The sequence below is a fragment of the Pelmatolapia mariae genome, linkage group LG2 (assembly GCF_036321145.2).
Source record: "Pelmatolapia mariae isolate MD_Pm_ZW linkage group LG2, Pm_UMD_F_2, whole genome shotgun sequence".
NCBI lineage: Eukaryota > Metazoa > Chordata > Actinopteri > Cichliformes > Cichlidae > Pelmatolapia > Pelmatolapia mariae.
In genome coordinates this window covers 13469398-13487786 of record NC_086228.1, presented here as the reverse complement: position 1 = coordinate 13487786, position 18389 = coordinate 13469398, and the positions used below count along the sequence as shown (strand labels likewise).

The following is an 18389-nucleotide window of genomic DNA, read 5'->3' as shown; positions in this document are numbered from 1 at the left end:
CTACGATGCCTGCTGGTCTTGTCCTAGGGGAGGTGCTCTGAGCACTGGTGTAACCTTCCTGTATGTTTCTGGTTCGGCACACTGCTGTCTTCACTATTTGTCTTGACCACTTTAGTTTTCTGGGCTCGTGTGGATTCTCGCAACCACTGTGTGTGTTGGTGTTCGGGCTCTGGAGATTCAGGCGGTCTTGATGGGAGTTAGGGTGTTGTCACAGTGTGAACCATCACACGGTCTGTTGTTGTTTCTGCTTGTTTCTCTGTTCCTGCTTGAGTGTTTGGTTTTTGGGTTTCATTGCTGTGTATTTTGCGCTCTTTGAAGGGAGGTGATTGTTGAGGTTGAGCTGTTGGTGAGGGTGATGCACACATGTTCACAAGTAAAGGTTAGGTGTTCTAGGCAAGTCCTACCAGGAGGAGGGTCAAGGGCAAATCCAGGATGTGCTGGAGATATATCACCATTTCCTTGGTGTTCCCTTGGATAAGTTGCGGGAGGTAACCCAGGGGAGGGACGTCTGGGCTTAAAACTGCTGCCCTCATGACCTGGAAAAGCAGCACATGATGGATGGATGTTAGAACAGCAAAGCTCTGACATCATGAGCGCAGTGGGCTGCTGGATTGATGACAGTTCGTGTGTTAATGCAGATGTGTTCAGAGTTATTTGTTTGTCTTAATAAATTTCAGTTAATATACTAGTGAATGGAGGTAGTTAACTTTAACAGAATGAAATGGGTGCAGATCAGTGCATCATGCATACATTTTATGTTATCCAGATGTAAAAGCAAAATTGCCACACTGGAATAAGGTGAAAACCTGCCGTTTTACCTGACTTGTGATGCAGACCTGTGTGTTCAGATCGGAAAAGCTGCAGAAATGGTGCATCATAGCATAAGCATCCCTTGGGTTTAGCATGTATTCTTTCAAAGCAGTTCGCCAACATTATCTCAGGACAGACGTTGGCAATCAGTTCAGGATGTTGTCTGAAATTGCCCCTTGTCATGTGTAGAACACAGCAGGAGCCAGCCTGGGTCAAATGCATTCTCACCTTCAGAAATATGGTTTGCTTTAGGCGAGGGTGCTGTCTCCATAGAACACGGGGGAGGCAGGAAATGAGACATTTACTTGCTCGCTGTGAACACTATGCGTTCAATCGGGCATCATGCAGAGTTTACACTAGGAAGCTGGCAGGTTGAAGAGAACTTGATGTCCAATTTGGCTACATTTGAAATTTGCTGTAGCTTGTCTGACTTATTTGGTTTTAGAAATTTGCAGTAATTGTTAGATCCCTTCCTGCCTACTTCTGGTAACAAACTGTATGTAAAGCAAGTGAAATTCGTATATTGATGCAGGTAACCTTGTTTTCTACTAGAATTAAGTTACAAAAAAGATCTCACCTGTAGCTTGTGTGTGTGTGTGTGTGTAAACTCTAAATATAGTTGACCCAGGGTGTTCAGACTTCTCCCAGTGCCAGACCAAAAGCTCTGTGTGATGCATTATTAAACAGTACCTTACCTGCCTTGTAGCACTCTGAACACATTATCCTTCAGTAGTGCAGCCTGTGAGAAATGCCTTTTTCTTCCTATTTTACCTTAATGTTCACTAGACTGTGCTGCTCTCTCTGAAAACCAGCATATCCGAGAAAAGGAACAAAGAGCAAACTCAGACAGGTTAAGTTCAGAGCTGAGGTCACTCCTCATGGCAGGCCAGAATAAGTGAACGCTTTTTATTGATTAGAAGTTCACCTGTGCTAGAGACGTGCCTGCACAGACGATAAGTCATATAAAGGATGCTTTAACACCCTCAAAGATGTAGTTGGTTTATAAATGGGCTTCTGCAAGAGGTGTTTTCACGCTCCAACAGGCACAGTCTGTTTTAAATACTTCAGGGAGACAAACCTGCCTGTTTCCCTGACAAATCTGTTTTTAACACAGCCACAGTGGACATCAGTAACGCTCAAATCTCTTAACTTGCTAAACATAAAGAGAGAATCTGGATTGAGTCCTACAAACAGCATTTTTTTTCTAAGTCTTTGCTTGTTTGTTTGTTTGTCTTTTAAACAGGCGATGCCAAATCAGAAGACACAACCAATAAGGAGGCAGGAGAGGAGAAGCCAGAAGAGGACAACGACTATCACCGTAGTGACGAGCAGGTAAGCCTGACGGACAGCAACATTTGCTGCTTGTTTCCTGCCTCCAGGGCCTTCTCGAGTGGCAGCCTCTCTTCTACTTTGTTACATTTCAGAAAAGCACCCCCCCCCCCCCACTTGCTTTGAGATATCGGCTTTCGTTCTGGCACAATCTTAATCCTCGGACCTCACTGTCAACTGTTTTTTAATTCCAGATACTTTTTGCTGAAGAGAAAGTCTTTGTGAAAACTGTTGACAGCAAAGTCTGAGGATAATTCAGGCCATCAGGGACATTATGGTGTCCACGGCACCGGGAAAAACAAAAAACCCAAACATAATCCCGTCCTTTGCTTTATTAGTACGGAAATGGATCTAAGGAGCTATCTGCTTTGTTAGATACCACAGCACTTGAGTTGTTTTCAGTCTAATTATGTTTTATATTTTGCACAAAAGTCCACGAGGCAGGGAAGTATATATTTTTTTCCTTTTAGCAGATACTGGAAGTGAATCGGGTAAAATAATTACGGGTTACAAAGCATTGTGTCAGGAACAAAAGCACCAGGGAATAAAAATACTGTTTGTGATAATTGTTTGTACAATTGCCTTAAAAGCCTGAACATCAATTATTGCCTTTATAAAAGTGGCCCCCTTGTGGTTTACCAGGCTGTTTCACAATTACTGGGTTCTTTTGTCTTTGGGCTGTTTGATTTGCACGGAGCCACACAGACACCACAGCGACACACCACTGCTACCCACTGAACATATTTAAAATGAAAATGGGCCTTTTCTTGATTCCATTTGTATTCCGGCGCGTTCTTAAGCCCTGAAAAATGTCATTAATAATGCAGCGAGAGTGGAGTTACTATTGTTGCCGGACAGACGCTGTTTGTTGTACAGGCTGAAAAATTAATCTTGTTCGAGTTTTAGCTGTTGCTTTTCTAAAGAATTAGATTTATATTTAAAAAAACAAAACAACCACTTCTTTGCTGCCATGTGGGAAAAACAGGCCGCCCTGATGAGGGTGAAGATCTTGCCCTTTGGATACTCGGCAGCAGTGCAGAATGCACTCGGAATAGCTAATACAGTGGGCTGCGTGAGCTGAATGCAGTGATGTCAGATGTAACTCAGAGGGGTGGGAAGGGAAAATAAGATGAGAGATGGAAAAGGGACGAAGTGTAGGAGAGAGAGGTGATATCAGGTCACCGTGCAGGGGGGTGAGGTGATCATAAATATGATTCTCTGGGTTTTATGTCGGAGGGAAGTCTAATGTGAGATGATGGAAAAGGTGAGCCTCATCAGAACATGCAGAAAGGAAATGGCTGAAATAAGAGGATGATGATGGTGCACGCTCTTAAAAGTAGGGAGCTTTTAGACCAGTAGGGAGTGAAAAGAAGAAAAAGGGGGAAAAAGCCCTTTCAAACAAACATACAACCTTGATTTCAGGAAGGCTGCTGCATTGATGAGAACGGCTGCTGACACAGATGTGATGTGGCAGGAAATCATAATACAGAGTGTCATCCTGCATACATTGACCAGTCGGATAAATGCAAGCACACGCTGCTGGCAGATCGCATTATCACTGGAGTGGTGTTTTTCTGAAGTCACCTTTACAGTCATTTATACTTTGTGTGAAAAAGGGCTACTCCTGCTGTCAAATACTTCAGTTTGCTACTTATTCTATAGAGGTGATGTTTGTGGAGGTGCCTGCTGTATCCAGGACTTCATATTTAGGCTTCCTTTGTGTAATATCATGTACTTTGATTGACAAACCAAGTTCCAAAAATGCTGAGATGCTGTATAAAATGTAAATCAGTGCAGTACCGTATTTGCAAACAATTTTACCTAGAGACTGCAAATAACCAAGATGTTTCCGACCAGTCTTTAGGCCTGTGCGATTGGGCCTTGGACTGTCTGGGAGTTTGGATTTTCACAAATCCCCGGCGTAAAACTCTGCCAAATCAAACATGCAGAGCTACCTGTTGTGGTTGAGACCCTTGGGATAAGGGAGCAGCTGAAAGAAGCTTTATTGGTCATTTTAGTTTAAAAAAATTATTCTTGTTATTCTCGTTGAAGTAAGTTGATGGCATGCCTCTGCAAAACGGGATGTTGCATCTCTGAGCAGATGGAAGTGAAAACAGCAGTTTCAGTCGGGGGGAATGAAGATGAAGAGCAATTTTCTCCCAGAAATCGATCGCCCCTTCATCACTGAGATGTAACAACCAGCAGGCGTTGTGAGCATGCATGGAAGACTTCCAGAACACTCCCCCGCTGTCTTCTGGACGACCTTTTAGAGCATAACCTTGGGGTGTTGCTAGGCGAGAAAGAAACTTGCAACAAGCTCATCTAAAAAGGGAGAAACTAAATTCCTGATAAAAGCTGCAATTAATCAGAGCAGCCTACTTTTGCAGCAAAGCATGAAGCTCGTTTCTGAGGTTAATGTTTCTAGACGAGGTATAAAGTCTCCGGATGGGGTCACCTTCAGGCTCATATCAAATTTTGATAGAGTCAGAACAGATTGTGTAAATTTAATAAACTACAGCTATTTTGGGTTTAAAGAGTCTACTTCGGAGACATTTACGAGAGCAGCTTTGCTCTGAATTATTTATTGAAGTCTCCAAATGTAATTTATCAGAGATCCAAATTCAAAACCCACACAGACAAACTTTTACTCCACACAGAAGAAGGTGCAGATAGAAATGTTGCATCAGCGCTCTGCAAGCATTCGGGACTCAGCAACATGGTGTAAAGCTTTCTCTTCATGACTCCTGAAGGCTGGTGCGATATTTTCTTGATACGCCTCTCCCTTGCATCATCACGTCTGTGTGTTTAGCTGAAGCTGGAGTCCTCGGCTCTGTGAGCACGTCACTAATCTATTTTAATGTAATGAAACTGCCTTGCAGCCTGCTATCAAGCTGCCGTGCAGTCCAGATCACTGCTAAGGGGTTTATTTCACATTATGAGCCTCCCTCATTGCCAGCACCACTGGAAAGCAGATATATTATGAATCTGGGTTTTGCTTATTGAAGGGCAGGCTGCTCACTGAAGCACTGCCAGTGTTTACTTGAGAGCAGAGATGATTTCCAAGTTTAAACAGAAACCAGGGTAATGTTAGCTCTCCCCGTCTCAAAAGAGAAAGATGAAAAGAGGAAGAGGAACACCCACAAATGAAGAAATCCAACGTTTCTGCCTTTGTCTCTTGATATGTGCCGCTGGAGCCCAGTAGCAGTAATGCATTCTGACTCCCACTATCATCCACTGCCAAAAACCACCTACCATGTTACCTCGGGGGGGGGGGTGGGGACACAAATGAATGGGCCAATGGCATTGAGTGTCGGTCGCGTGAAAGAAGCCAATAAACAAAAAACCCCAAAAAACAACAGCAGAGGTTCAGTGAGATGTTGTGAGGAAGCAGAGGAGGAAATCAACACGCTTCGGGTTGAGTTTTTATGAGAAGGTGGGTGAAACGAGCTACAAATCCACCTGAAGTCTTCGGTTTCTTCACACATACCGTGTGAGCTGAATCGATCCCTGCGGCCGGGCTTCTTGGTTTCATGTCTTTGCAAAAGAGATGCTGTAGGAAAGGTGTAGAAAGGTGGAAATATGTTTGTAGAGGTGGGCAGGCTACAGTTCTGGTTACACAGCCAAAACTAAATTGTTGAATGGATTATAAATGGAGGGCAAACCAAATATTGTGGTTGTTCACAGCCTCAGTGACAACAAAAACTGACAAATTGGGCTTAAAAGCTGTTTAGTTATCCAGACTGAAAGCATTTCTGTCATTCTTTAAAAGCAGCATTGAAGATTGAAGCGGTTTTCACAGTGTTGGTATAAATCAGGTTTGGCGATTGTCAGCCATCTCTGTCTTCACCGGACGGTTACCTGCTTTATACATTTATAAGCACAATCAACTAAACCTCAGCTTTGTACCAAGCTTTTTAATGTCTACTTCAGCTGAGTTGGATAATTTTCTCACATTCAGCTCTGCTGGGTGAAAAGTTCACAGCTGCATGACTTGTGAATTCTGTCATGAGGTTTTTGACCTTTGCGGAGGTGGAAATTTTGACCTTTAGGTGCTGCCAGGTGAAACTTTCTGGGCTTCTCAAAGTAAGGTGGTTCTTATGAAGACTGCAGATGTCTAAGTTGTTCTGAACTTTCCTCTAAACCACAGGTGTCGAACTCCAGGCCTCGAGGGCCAGTGTCCTGCTAGTTTTAGATGTGTCCTTGATCCAACACAGCTGATTTAAATGGCTAAATTGCCTCCTCAACATGTCTTGAAGTTCTCCAGAGGCCTGGTAATAAACTAATCATTTGATTCAGGTGTGTTGACCCAGGGTGAGATCCAAAACCTGCAGGACACCGGCCCTCGAGGCCTGGAGTTCGACACCCCTGCTGTAAACCAAAGTGTTTATATATTTATTTATATTTAACTTTACACACATGACTACAGTTTGACTGTGAAACAGCAGCATTTGAAACAGCTTGAGGCAGTTTTTTTTTGTGGATTATTGGCTCTGTCAATCATGTAACACTAGATTCACGCTGATATTCAGATCAGGGCTCTGCAGTGGACACACTCTACATTGTCACTGATGCTAGCTCTAGCACTGCCCTACTACTTGCTCTTTAAAAGGAACCTTGCGATCCCTCGTGGTGGTGTTCTCGATAAGAATCCAAACATTCATACCGTCTGAAAACCTGTTCACAACACTCTTATATTTAAAAAAAATCTCCACTTGTAGCACTTTAACATGAAACAGTTCTTAATGGCCTTATAAAATGATAAGATCATGTACCCACACTTCAGTGGACGCAGGATTTAAATCCTCATCTTCTGTCTCCTAACAGGTCAGCATCTGCTTGGAGTGCAACAGCAGCAAGCTTCGCGGTCTGAAGCGCAAGTGGATCCGCTGTTCAGCACAAGCCACGGTCCTCCACCTCAAGAAGTTCATTGCCAAAAAGCTTAACCTGACATCATTTAATGAGGTACAGATAATATCACGCTCCACCAGCCCGGGAAACACAATGATGACAGGGAAATGAGTCTGTCACGAACTAAATGTAGTTTTAGTGTAAAATTAAAGCTGTAAAGGAAGCAGTTCAAGAGGAAACACTCCCCCCTTCAGCGCTTGTTATCTCCATGTTGATAACCTGAGAGTCTGCGTCACTCTGATCCTTTTATTACTCAAAGCTAGACTTAACCTGTACATTTGAAGCTTTCTACTGGCCTTAATTACAAAGGAACGGCTCCATATGTTTGTTCTTGGAGTTTAAATTAATCCTCATTTTATCTGATGCTGAGCCTCAGTGAGACCCTTAAGGCCATTCTCGGTCTGAAAGGAGCTGTTTTTGCTACTCCCCCTCCCTTCAAACCAACTATATTGTCATTAGTTGCCCCTTGTAAACAGAAAGTTTGAACAGCAAGTGGGTGGGGCTTCTGTGCCCAGTCATATTAGGAATATCTTTGACATTGTTCAGAATCAGTAGTGGGTTAAAGCTAAAAAGCTGCTAGAAGCTGAGAATCACAAGCAGCCTGACCAGCAGCTAGAGGCGTGACCTGCACCCTGACACCATCATTTCAAACATTATAAATCCAAACCTGAAAAACTCCACAAAACCCCACGACCATGACACTTACAGGCTTTCTTTCCAGGAAGTTTTACAATAATTCCTACAGTAGTTTGTGATTAAACATTGAGATTGCGGATTACTGCTTTTAGTCATTTTAATTCCTGTTCTTACAAAAACATTGTGTTTCTTTTTCCAGAAATGGATTTGTAGCAATTTGGAACAAATCTCTTAATTCTTGGCGCTTGTTTTAAGTTTTTGGAGCACCAGCTGGCCCGTGTGGGCCCTGCGTATCAGAAAGTTTTAGTTAGTTGCAAGAAATTGCATAAAAGGTCACTTTATTGTAATTCTTCTGTACTGACTCATACAATGCCTTTTGTGTTTGTTATATTTAGCAGGAAACAAGTCCATATGAGATCTAATTTTTCTATTAATTATCGTTACCACCCTGTTATAAGCAGCGGGGGATGGGAGGGTGGAGGGGAGTAGGCGATAATTTGACAGATGGATTTTTCGATTGAATCATCAGTCGCCTCCTTGTCGTCTATTTTTCTGTTTTCTCCGTGTCTTTTTTTTTTTTAAGCTGGCTGTCACAGAGATGAGTGGGTAGGCTCCATCATATCGTCGGCCTCCATAACACAGCTTTGGCGAGGCGGATGCTCTCCCAGCCAGCCATTGTTGTCCTATCTACTGACTATCAAAAGATGTTGTTTGAAACGATTTCTGCTTTCAATGCAGAGCCGAGCACAGAGCATTGTCAGGGAGCAGTACACCAGTTACTCATTGATCATGTTTGTAAACCCGTCGTTGTGGCCACGTCAGCCATCTGAATGTCTCTGCAGGAAGTGTTTCCGTCGGATGAAACGAGGATAAAAGGAATGCCCAAAATGGAGGAAAATCAGGGATCAATTCCTGGAGTCAAATAGATTTTGTTAGGTCTCATTTGATGAAGATATAAAGACAATAAAGATGTTGTTCTTATAATTAAGCATTATAAATGTGCTACAAGGAAAAAGCACATTTTTGGCATTTAAAAGACTATATCTTGGAAAAAGCTAATCTTCCAATCTTAAAGTTTCACATATAGGAGGAGATGCATTTTTAAAAAAATCCATTAATTACTTTTTTTTTTTTTTTACACACTCTAAAATCAGTCCCTGTTTCTAGCTGTGTTTAATCCATTTTTTAAACTTTGTATGATTTCAGTTCAATAGCTGTGGAAACTAGTTCACAACAGCAGTCGGCTCAGAATGCTTTGAACTGTAAATTTAATAATAGAAAATGAACCAAGCACTTGGCAGCTGTGGAGACGAAGAACTCCCTTTAAACAGGAAGAGACGTCCATCCAGGCTTAGGCCCGAGCAGCAACCAATCACTGATCCAGCTGTAACTATAAGCCTTGTGAAAAGCCAAACTTAATTTTAAAAGTCCCAAATCCAACGTGGGAAACTGATTCTACAGGAACACGGGAGCCTGAAAGATGAAGGCTCTGCCTCCCGCTCTACTTTAAGGAGCTCCGGGAAACACAAGCCAGGGGCTCTGAGAGGGATGAGTGCTCTATTGGGGGTCTTTAAGTTACGATGGGACCTGATTATTCAAGAATTTCAAATTAAATTGTGGTTTTAACAGGAAGGCAATGAAGAGAATCTAATATGGACGAGATGACTCTCTTACTCATTCCTGTTAATACTCTCTGTGACATTTGAGGGAAACCTCTGAAGGCTTGTCAGGAAGCTTTTAGAGCAACCTCATAAGGAATTACAACAATTCAGCCCTTTAAGTAGCAAATGAATGGACAAGTTTCCCAGCATCACTACAAATGATTCATTTAGTTTAAAATCTCATAGAACAAAATTCAGAAGATCAGTTATCCTTTGATTGGTTTTGGTGTGCCAGATTCTGGTTTCCTTCTTAGATTGCGTTTTAATTTTTTTCATTCAGCATCTCATTTTTCAGATTTTCATTGTGAACATCTCTGTTTAGATAATGATGATTTAATTAGTTTCTTCAGGGTTTAAGGGTAAAAGGCATCTCAGCTGTACAATTCAATTTCAGATTTATGTTTTTGTTTTGTTTTGTCGGACAGAAAACCTGATTGGAGAATGAAATTCTTCCCCTGAATTGCATTCTCCAATCAGACCTGGACAGTTTCAACCCCTCCCAGCCTTAAAATGTGCTCTCTGTGAGAGCCAGCAGGTGGCGCTGTGGCAGTGTCCCTCCCCAGCCTTCTCTTTCTCTCCCTCCCTGTGTGCCTCTCAGTATTGATTGGCAGATGCAGATGCGAGGAGCTGCTCAGAAGAATATCAATGCCGGCTTCACGGGGGAGCGGTAGATTTGGCGAGCCGGCCTCGTGTTCAGTATCGAACTTTTGGATTCTCTGTGCGGGTGCCAGGGGCCACTCAATGTCAAAATGAGCCCCCCACTCACCCATCCACCCACCCAGCTACATCTCCAGGAAACACTGATGTTAGAATAGAAAGAAAGAGGGAAAAATAGTAGAGTTTCACTTTGTCCTCGCACTAAACAGCAGAGACCTCCAGCATACGCCACTCATATTAACGTCATGTTGTTAACTACTCTAACTACTCTTGCACAAATGGGGTCAGATATCGTTCAGTAATTTGTTTCTGTGCTTCTTTTCTCAGCTGGACATTTTATGCAACGAGGAAATCTTGGGGAAGGACCACACTTTGAAATTTGTTGTTGTTACAAGATGGAGATTTAAGGTAAAAGACAAATGAGTTCTGAGTTTGAGACTGGTATTACCAGTAATATCCAGTTGAATTGATTTCACTGAAATGTTTTTGCTATGTGGACACTTATCAACTATAGACCGTTCATGCACTGATATAATCAGCTAATATTGGCAACTTTTCCCCAGAAGTAAACTCCAATAGCCTGATGCATTTCCAGGTTATACTTTTACTGAACAGCCATCAGGCAAGCATGCTTTCACCACATGCCATAGCTCCATTTGGTTAACTAGCACAAGCAACATGAGTAACAGTTAGCATCTCATTAGATAAAGCTAGTTATCAAAGCTGCTTGTTAGCTGCTGTTATTCCTTCTGCATATCATATTTAATTCAATTCAGTTTTACTTATATAGCACCAAACTACAACAGCAGTCACCTCAAGGTGCTTTATATTGTAAGGTAGACCCTACAATAATAGCATTTACACACATGGTGCTTAGATTTGTAAGAAAAACTGGATTTGAACACAGAGTTTGGCCAACATATCTACAGTGTTTGCTGCAGCAGTGAAGCAGTCCTTTGGTTTCTCTGGCTGATGTAATCTTCTCGTCTAGAGTCTATACCATATACCTGCCTTTATGAGTACGCAGTGAAATTTCAGTTGTGCAGTGTAGGTCACAAAAAACTTCCTAGAAGGACGTCTTCCCAATTCCTTTTCAAGCTTGTTTGGAAGTTATACAGTACTTAATAAGCTTATTAGATCACCTGCTGTAAAAACAAAAACACACAGACTGTAGAAATCTGTCAAAAACTGGTTTAAAATTAAAAATAATTAAGTATTTTTGTACTCAAATTTGCAAACTAGAATTCTTTTAATTAAGTGTAACATCCGGCTTCTTGAAAATGAGGACAAATTATGTTCTTAAAGCGACTTCCCCAAATTCAGAGACTTGTGTACCAGTTAACAGTAGCGTAAACAGAGACATGTGTTGATACATCACGTCTCCACCTGTAACAGTTAATGTATAACAACTAGGTCTCTGCTGTAGGTGGAAAACCATTTAGTCTGTCATAAATCTGTTATTTCTCGTAGAAGAACCTAAACTATAGCACTTAAACATTAGTATCATATTTTCTAAGCCAATCCATGCTTCAGTGCAGTTAATAAGCTAATTGTGAATGGTTTAAGGCCTTTTGCTCGAGCTTGTGTTTTGCTTGTTCCTTGCAGAAATCCCCCCTCCTGCTCCATTACAGACCCAAGATGGATCTGCTGTAGCTACAACGGACACAGTGGTTGTTTTTTATTTTTCTTTCTGGCCCAGTGGCCGCGGACTGTGCCGAAACCTTTTTAATTTATGCAAAGACGATCAACCAACACCAAGCAAACGCCCGACGGTAAAAGTCAACACAAGCCAGCAAACGTCCATCTAACGGGGAGGGAAAGTGGGACAAACCGACACAAACTGGCCGCCTCTCCAGCACAGACACTGCAACACTGGCGTGTGTTTTTAGAAACTAAAACAACCATTTTTTTCCCTGGTCTGCTACATCCTACATATGTGAACGAAAAAAAAAAAGAAAAAAAATATTGAGAAAAAGCATATATTTATACTTTTGTACAGAAGAGACACACGGAACCAAGACACTACTGGTGCTCTGTTTACACGCAAACAAGATGTCGGGAATCGTGTGACCGTCTTTTCCAGCTCCATGCAGACTTCATCCTCCTGAGATGATGACTGAGCGGAGAACAGGATTATTTTTTTTTAATATAAAAAGGTGATTTGTTCTTTTCACACCGCACTCGACACGTCTTGGGAGCACAGAAAGTATATGGAGAAATTTATATAACAGGCATCAATTTTAAGCTGTTTATCAAGTCTCTGATTTCCCTTCTTTTTTTTTTTTTTTGGGTTTAAATTTCATTTTGTTGGCTTTGTCTAATTTGCTATTGGGTTCTCAATTGTCAATTGTGAATAGGCTAATTTTTTGTGTAGTTATTTATGTTCTATATACCAATATTGTACATAAAATGTCATTACAGAGAGAGAAAGAGATTGAAGAGAGACTTTAGACTGTTAAAAGAGAGTGGATCCCAGAAGTGCTATCTATATGTTGGGCAATAAATGTCCAGAGGTGATAAATTAGGATTTTTAAAGACAGACTCACTATCAGTATCAAATTATATAAATGCATTTTTATGTTGTCTGAGAAAGACACAAAACAGCTATATCAAATCCTCTGCCATTTATGTGTATGTGGGGTCTAAATGTGTTCCTTTGCCCCGATAGATGAACTTTTAAGGGGCCGATAAGGAGAGAGCTTCACCCCGACCTCATCCTTCCCATCTCGCCTTCCTTCAGTGGAACACATTTATTGTTAATTTTAGTTATATTAACACATTTTAACATTACACAAAACACTCATGTCCGTACATGCCTGGAAGATGTTTCATTTTTTAAACATTGTTTTCGGTACCCACCGTGCAGTCTTTTAATATCCGTCCCTGTGTTTCTGCAGTCTTTCAGTGGCAGCAGCACCGGGCAGGTGTATGCCCATACCACCCACATGTTTACAGCTTTTGGTTTGAGCTGCTAGCTGTAGATGTTTTTTGGCACCCGCCATCCTTTCAGACATTTCCTTCAGCTCCATTTTTACTGCAGAGCCACCGAAGCTGCAAGGTAGAAATGTGGAGGACAGACAACTCCCTCATCTTAACAGCCTCAGTGACTGTCTTATCCTAGTTTCTTTTTTATGGTGAACATGGAAGTGAAGTGACATTTATTATAAACTTCAAGCTCGTCTCTTCAGATGGATTCAAACGTCACAGATGTGCCAGTTCTGCAAACATGAGTGCAGGTTAGCGATATCGCTATTTTCCATTTCTGGGTTATACTTTGGTTAGTTCTCACTGCCAGCTGGAGAGCAAAGGTGCAAAGTCTTTAAACGAATCAATATGACAGCATTTCTGAAAGATAAGTGAATATTTTTAGGCTTGTAATCACACACAAAACAAAAGAAAATCAGTATAAAACTTGGATTTTCCTTTTTTTTTTTTCTTTTTTTTTTTTCCTTTTTTGCAGAGTAGCCAGTGTTCAATATTGTTGACTTAACAAGACGATTTTATGAGTCTTTTTGAAAGAAATATCGTGCAAATTCAGGTTTCTCAGCGAGGAGGCTGAGGTTTTTTTGAACATTTTGATAATGAAATGACTGCTGTTTGGTCATTTGGTGCTTATAGATGTGTGTTTCTGACCTTGAGGAGGATTGCTCCTCATGCAGGAGCATGCCGTTCTTAACTTTGTGACGCAGAAAACTGATGTTCTGTCAAAAGCAAAATGTCTTAACCCTAAAAATCCTGAACCGAACTGTCTTTGACCACAACTGGATCCCTGAGCAGCGTGTCAGACCTCAAGTAGTCTTACCTCACTGACTTCTCTTATCAGTAATTAAAAACGGCAGTTCAGCTTTTGCGTTGTATCGCCCCACAACAAGCCGTCTGTCTGTACGCTCATGTGCGGGGTTCCTATGCATCTTCAGATCTCAAAAGTCTGGCGGAGTGATTTGAAATTGGCCGACAAAGCAATGTGTAGGGACTCGTTAGGACCTATGACGTGTGTATTAAATGCATTATAGCCTACAGGTCTGTACAAAACCAGCTCTACCAAAACTCCTTCTGCATGCTTCATTCATGTGCTAACCTTTATGTTTCAAGGACCTTAATTCAGCTACCTTTTGTAGGGTGCTCATTGTTTATGGTTTTTATGTAAATCTACATCTTATTTTATTTTTTTATTTTTTTTAAAGGTGAAATTTAAATTGGCCTGTCCAGAAATACTTCTCCAGGTATTTCTTCTCCTCTTCTTAGTTCTTCTTAATTTTTTTTACTTGGTCGGACTCTTGCTACAATAAATTTGCATGCATAGCAAGCGATTAAAAACCAAAAACAATGAGCCTGGCCATGTTCTCAGCTCGTGGAAGAGTGTTGTGTTTGTACTAATCCCTGCAAACGTAATGTAATATCTGTGTGATATTATGTCTTTGTAAGTGCAGACTTGGTGTTTTAAAGGCTTATACTGATTATTTCGTAGTACTCGGACGAGTGTCGAGTACGCTTCCCGGAGCTATCACTGACACTGAGATCTGTGTTTTAAGTCCTCTGGTTTGCAGTCCTAGATCGTAATCGTGTTTTCTGCCGTTCGGCTGTCACAACTCGTTTGGAGTTCTCGTCGTGTTTGGTTGTCACTGATTAAATCTCTTTACTGTAATTCAGCGATTGAGCTGTAAAACACTTGACAAGGTGCTACTGTACTCACGACTACAAACGGAAAAGATATAACGCAGGACACTGCTCCGGAAACGCCCTTGTGTTTCACATCCGCCTTCAAACGTTCACTTTTTCCCTGCTTTGATCGTTAGTGCTCTCATCCTGGCCATCGTTCGGCACGATCAAGTCTTTCCAAATGTTTCACTCTGAATCATCTCTAAAGCCTTGAGCAGTTTACCTTGATGAAACCTTCTGGATCTGTTGCATTTGTGTGTCGATGAAAACTAAAAATAAAATTTAATGAGCCCAAATAGAACAACTCCAAGGCGTTTTCTGTCACACAAAGAGCAAAATTCTTGAATATGACAATGGTGTGCAGCTTTTAAGTCAAAATTAGAATTGTTTACCCTCTCGTGCTTGTTTAGTTCTAAAAGCCCTGTGACCTGATGGAAAGGTGGAAAGGGCGAGGTCTTCGCCGCAGTGACGGTCAGGCTGCGTCTCTGCTGCTGGTGCTCTCTATGGTGCTAACAACTATTCGCTTCAAACTACAGAGACAGAAAGGAACTGTGTCGCGAAGCTCTCGCTCTCCTGCCGCCGTACGTGCTCCAGTCCTTGGGCGTCTGATGAAGAAGGTGCTCGATCCCCTCCCTACTTTCAGATTGGGTTTCCCTACTTGTCTAGGCTCGCTTTAGAAAGGAAACAGAGGGAATTTTAAATAAGTCATAGACTGTGACGGGGCTGATGCTGTGAAAAATAAAAGTGGTGAGAAATTGGGTGCACCAGCTGCAATTTCGTGCCTCAAAGAGAAACTCGCACTTATTACAGGCTTCACTGGTGAGATGTTTGCGCCTCCGAGTTCGATTGAGTCTCACTCCAATTTCTAACAGATAATTGGCTCTGAAAGACTAGAACATCCATGAATTTAAAGTCGTGTACAGCTGGTTGTGTTTTCATCTACACGTTTCTCTCAGGAGGTTCGACCTTCTCGCCACCCGTGTGTGGATGATGCTGGCCGCATCTTGCGCCAGAACAGATCAGTGTTCGCCTTTTTATTAGGACTAACATTGAGACATCAGTGCTGCTATGCCTGACGGGCAGGTTAAGAGGCTTCCAGGAGGCCTGCAGATGGTGTTGCTATCTGCTCTGAAATGTCTCTGGCTCATCTCTGCTTTGACCCTGATCTCCTGTCAGCCTGTTTGTTAGCTCCTGCTGGGATCTCGGTGAAGCCCGGCCAAAGTTTAGCCGCTTCACGTGGACCGTCGAGTCTGAGCAGAGCGAGTTTGCTCCACCGCCATGACGGGAAGACGAGTAAACAGTTTATTCAGGCCGCTTTGAACAGTTTTCTGAGCTCGGAAACTTTCAGCTTTCATTTCAGGCTTGTTGGCAGCAGAATTGTTTCTGGCAACTTCAAATGGCTCTCCTGTGTTTACTCTGCTGTAATAAGCGTCCACTCTGAGAGTCTGGTAGCTTTCTTTGTTACCCAGCTCTCTTTCTCCCTCGTTTGAGTTCTCTGCAAGGCGCAGCAATCTCACAGGCTGGCTTTGTGTGCAGCAGAGACTGAGACCTCACTCGTATGAACCACATGAGCCACGTGAACTGAAACGGTCCAAAAAATATAGATTTCGTTTGGCCGGGGTGTCTCTTCAGAGCATTTTGGAGCCGGCAGCCCTCGAGCACACAGCGTCACGCTGCCACAGGTGGTACAGTTTGAAGAGCAAATGTCTGCTTAAATTATGGATTGTTTTGCCAGTTCGGGTGATTGTTCACTGCCGATCAGGGCAACAAATTCTCATTTGCAAAGGCGCAGCAGTTGCGAACGACTCCAAACTATCGGCTTTAGCAATTCAGAACGAATCAGTCGTCATCTACTAAATCTCACAATGACATTCCCCTGATGCTATCACCTGATCTGTCCAGTTTTGTATAAATATTTATTTATGCTGAAAAAGTGACCTCTGCAGTAGTTTTTAAGTGTTTGAGATTTATGCTCTTGCTCATAATTTTGCAGATTTTTTCCCCTTTTCTTTGTGAAACTGAGCAGACTCGTACAGGAAAAATGGCTTAAATTATGACTCATTCCCCCTCTTTCGTAATAAAATAAAGTGTCGTCTTCGCAATGTGTGACAAAACACATGGGTCGTATTCATTAGGTCAAGTTTATTAAAAAAAAAAAAGAAAAAAGGTATGAATGTGGTTATTGTATTGGCAAGGAAAACGTGCAATATACAGTTCCCAGATGGTTCCAGCCTTTTTTTTTTTTTTAATTTTAAAAATGATTTTTCTTTTTCCAGTCAGGTCCTCAGGTCACTAAATGCCTTCTGGTCCTGAGGGTGACCAGGGAATCTCAGAACATACACTAATGCACCCAAAATTCAAACGACTGGATTTTACTTTAGTCTCTTCTTGTTTTCCTGCTCCGCCGCTCTTCTCGTCACAAATACCCCAGACCTTTTTTTCTTTTTGGGTTTTGGTTTGCTTTCAGGTTAACACAGACTCTTATTCTGGTGTCCTTTTCCTTGCCTCCTTTTGTATTATTGTTATTTATTGCACATGTAATGAGTTGGTCTCCACTGTCATTTAATTCAAGGAGTTTTGGGGCTGGAATTTCTTTCATACAAAACTACAGAAGCTTTTGTCAAAACCTAAGTGTGTATTTCATCAATAAATGCCTTTAAAAGTGCTTCTGGTGCCGTGTTGATTGGATTTCTTTGGATTTGGAAGGCTGCCATTGATTTTGTTTATTTAACGTAGACAAAAATTTTTAAATGCACATTAGAATACACAGGCCATTAGATCAATCTGTACTCACCTGCCACTTTGTAAGGTACTCCTCTTCAGCTGCCTGCAAACACATCTAATCAGCCAGTCACTTGGCAAGAGCGCTATGCATTTAGGCTTGTAGATATTTTAAGTGGTTTTGTAAACCTTAGGGATGCTTCTGCAGGAAAACCGCAGCAGACCAGCCTGTCTGCTATATCCAGAGGATGGCCTGAAAAAGAAAATATCAGACCTTGTTGATGTTAGAGATCAGAGGAGGATGTTTCGAGCTGAAGGGAAGGATTAGTTCAAAGATATAGTTAAATGTAACCAAGGCATCTGTGAACATACAGCAGCAGAAGAGGCCACATATTTGTACTATTGTTATGTTACCAGGAAGTCCATTGAGATGACTTTTACAAGCGAGACCTGATCAAAACAGCAGCGACCCAAAACATCTCAAATGTTACAAATATAACAAAATATAAAAATATTAAAACATCAAGTGACTTTTCAAAGTGAACATCCAGATATCTCCTTCACTGAATTCCTAATTTATGCTTTCGAACTCGCCAGTAAATGGAGGCAGTTTAATGTTCGGGCTTTCTGTAAATTCTTCAAGATTACACAAAGGGTGGACAGCAGAAGATTCAAAAAAATGTCGCCGGGTTTGACGAGTCTCGATTTTTACTGCAATATTCAGGAAACAGAGTCAAAATGTAAACAATCATCCTGCTTTGTATCAACAGTTCAGGCTGCTCGTCGTGATGTCATGGTGTGGGGATATTTTCTTAGCACACTTTGGGCCCCTTAAGGCCATCGAGTTTACTGCACTCAAATGGATGGATGTGGTGGAACGGGTAACTGTAACGCTACATTATATGGCCAAAAGTATTTACTCACTCATCTAAATCATTGAAATCAGGTGTTCCCATCACTTCTAGAATTGGTTATTCTCTAGAGCGCAGTGAAGTCCAGCGTGGTACC

General features: G+C 41.7%; 1 protein-coding gene across 1 annotated transcript in view; it reads left to right on the top strand.

Moving 5' to 3' along the window:
* The window catches only part of LOC134641104 (polycomb group RING finger protein 3), a 69362-nt gene extending 52043 nt beyond the window's left edge, over positions 1-17319 (top strand). The window contains exons 7-10 of the mRNA XM_063493321.1: positions 2054-2142; positions 6964-7101; positions 10329-10409; positions 11607-17319. Coding sequence (XP_063349391.1) covers positions 2054-2142; positions 6964-7101; positions 10329-10409; positions 11607-11654 — 356 coding nt within the window. The 3' untranslated portion in view covers positions 11655-17319. The remainder of the gene's footprint in view (positions 1-2053; positions 2143-6963; positions 7102-10328; positions 10410-11606) is intronic.
* The last annotated feature ends 1070 nt before the right edge of the window (positions 17320-18389 follow it).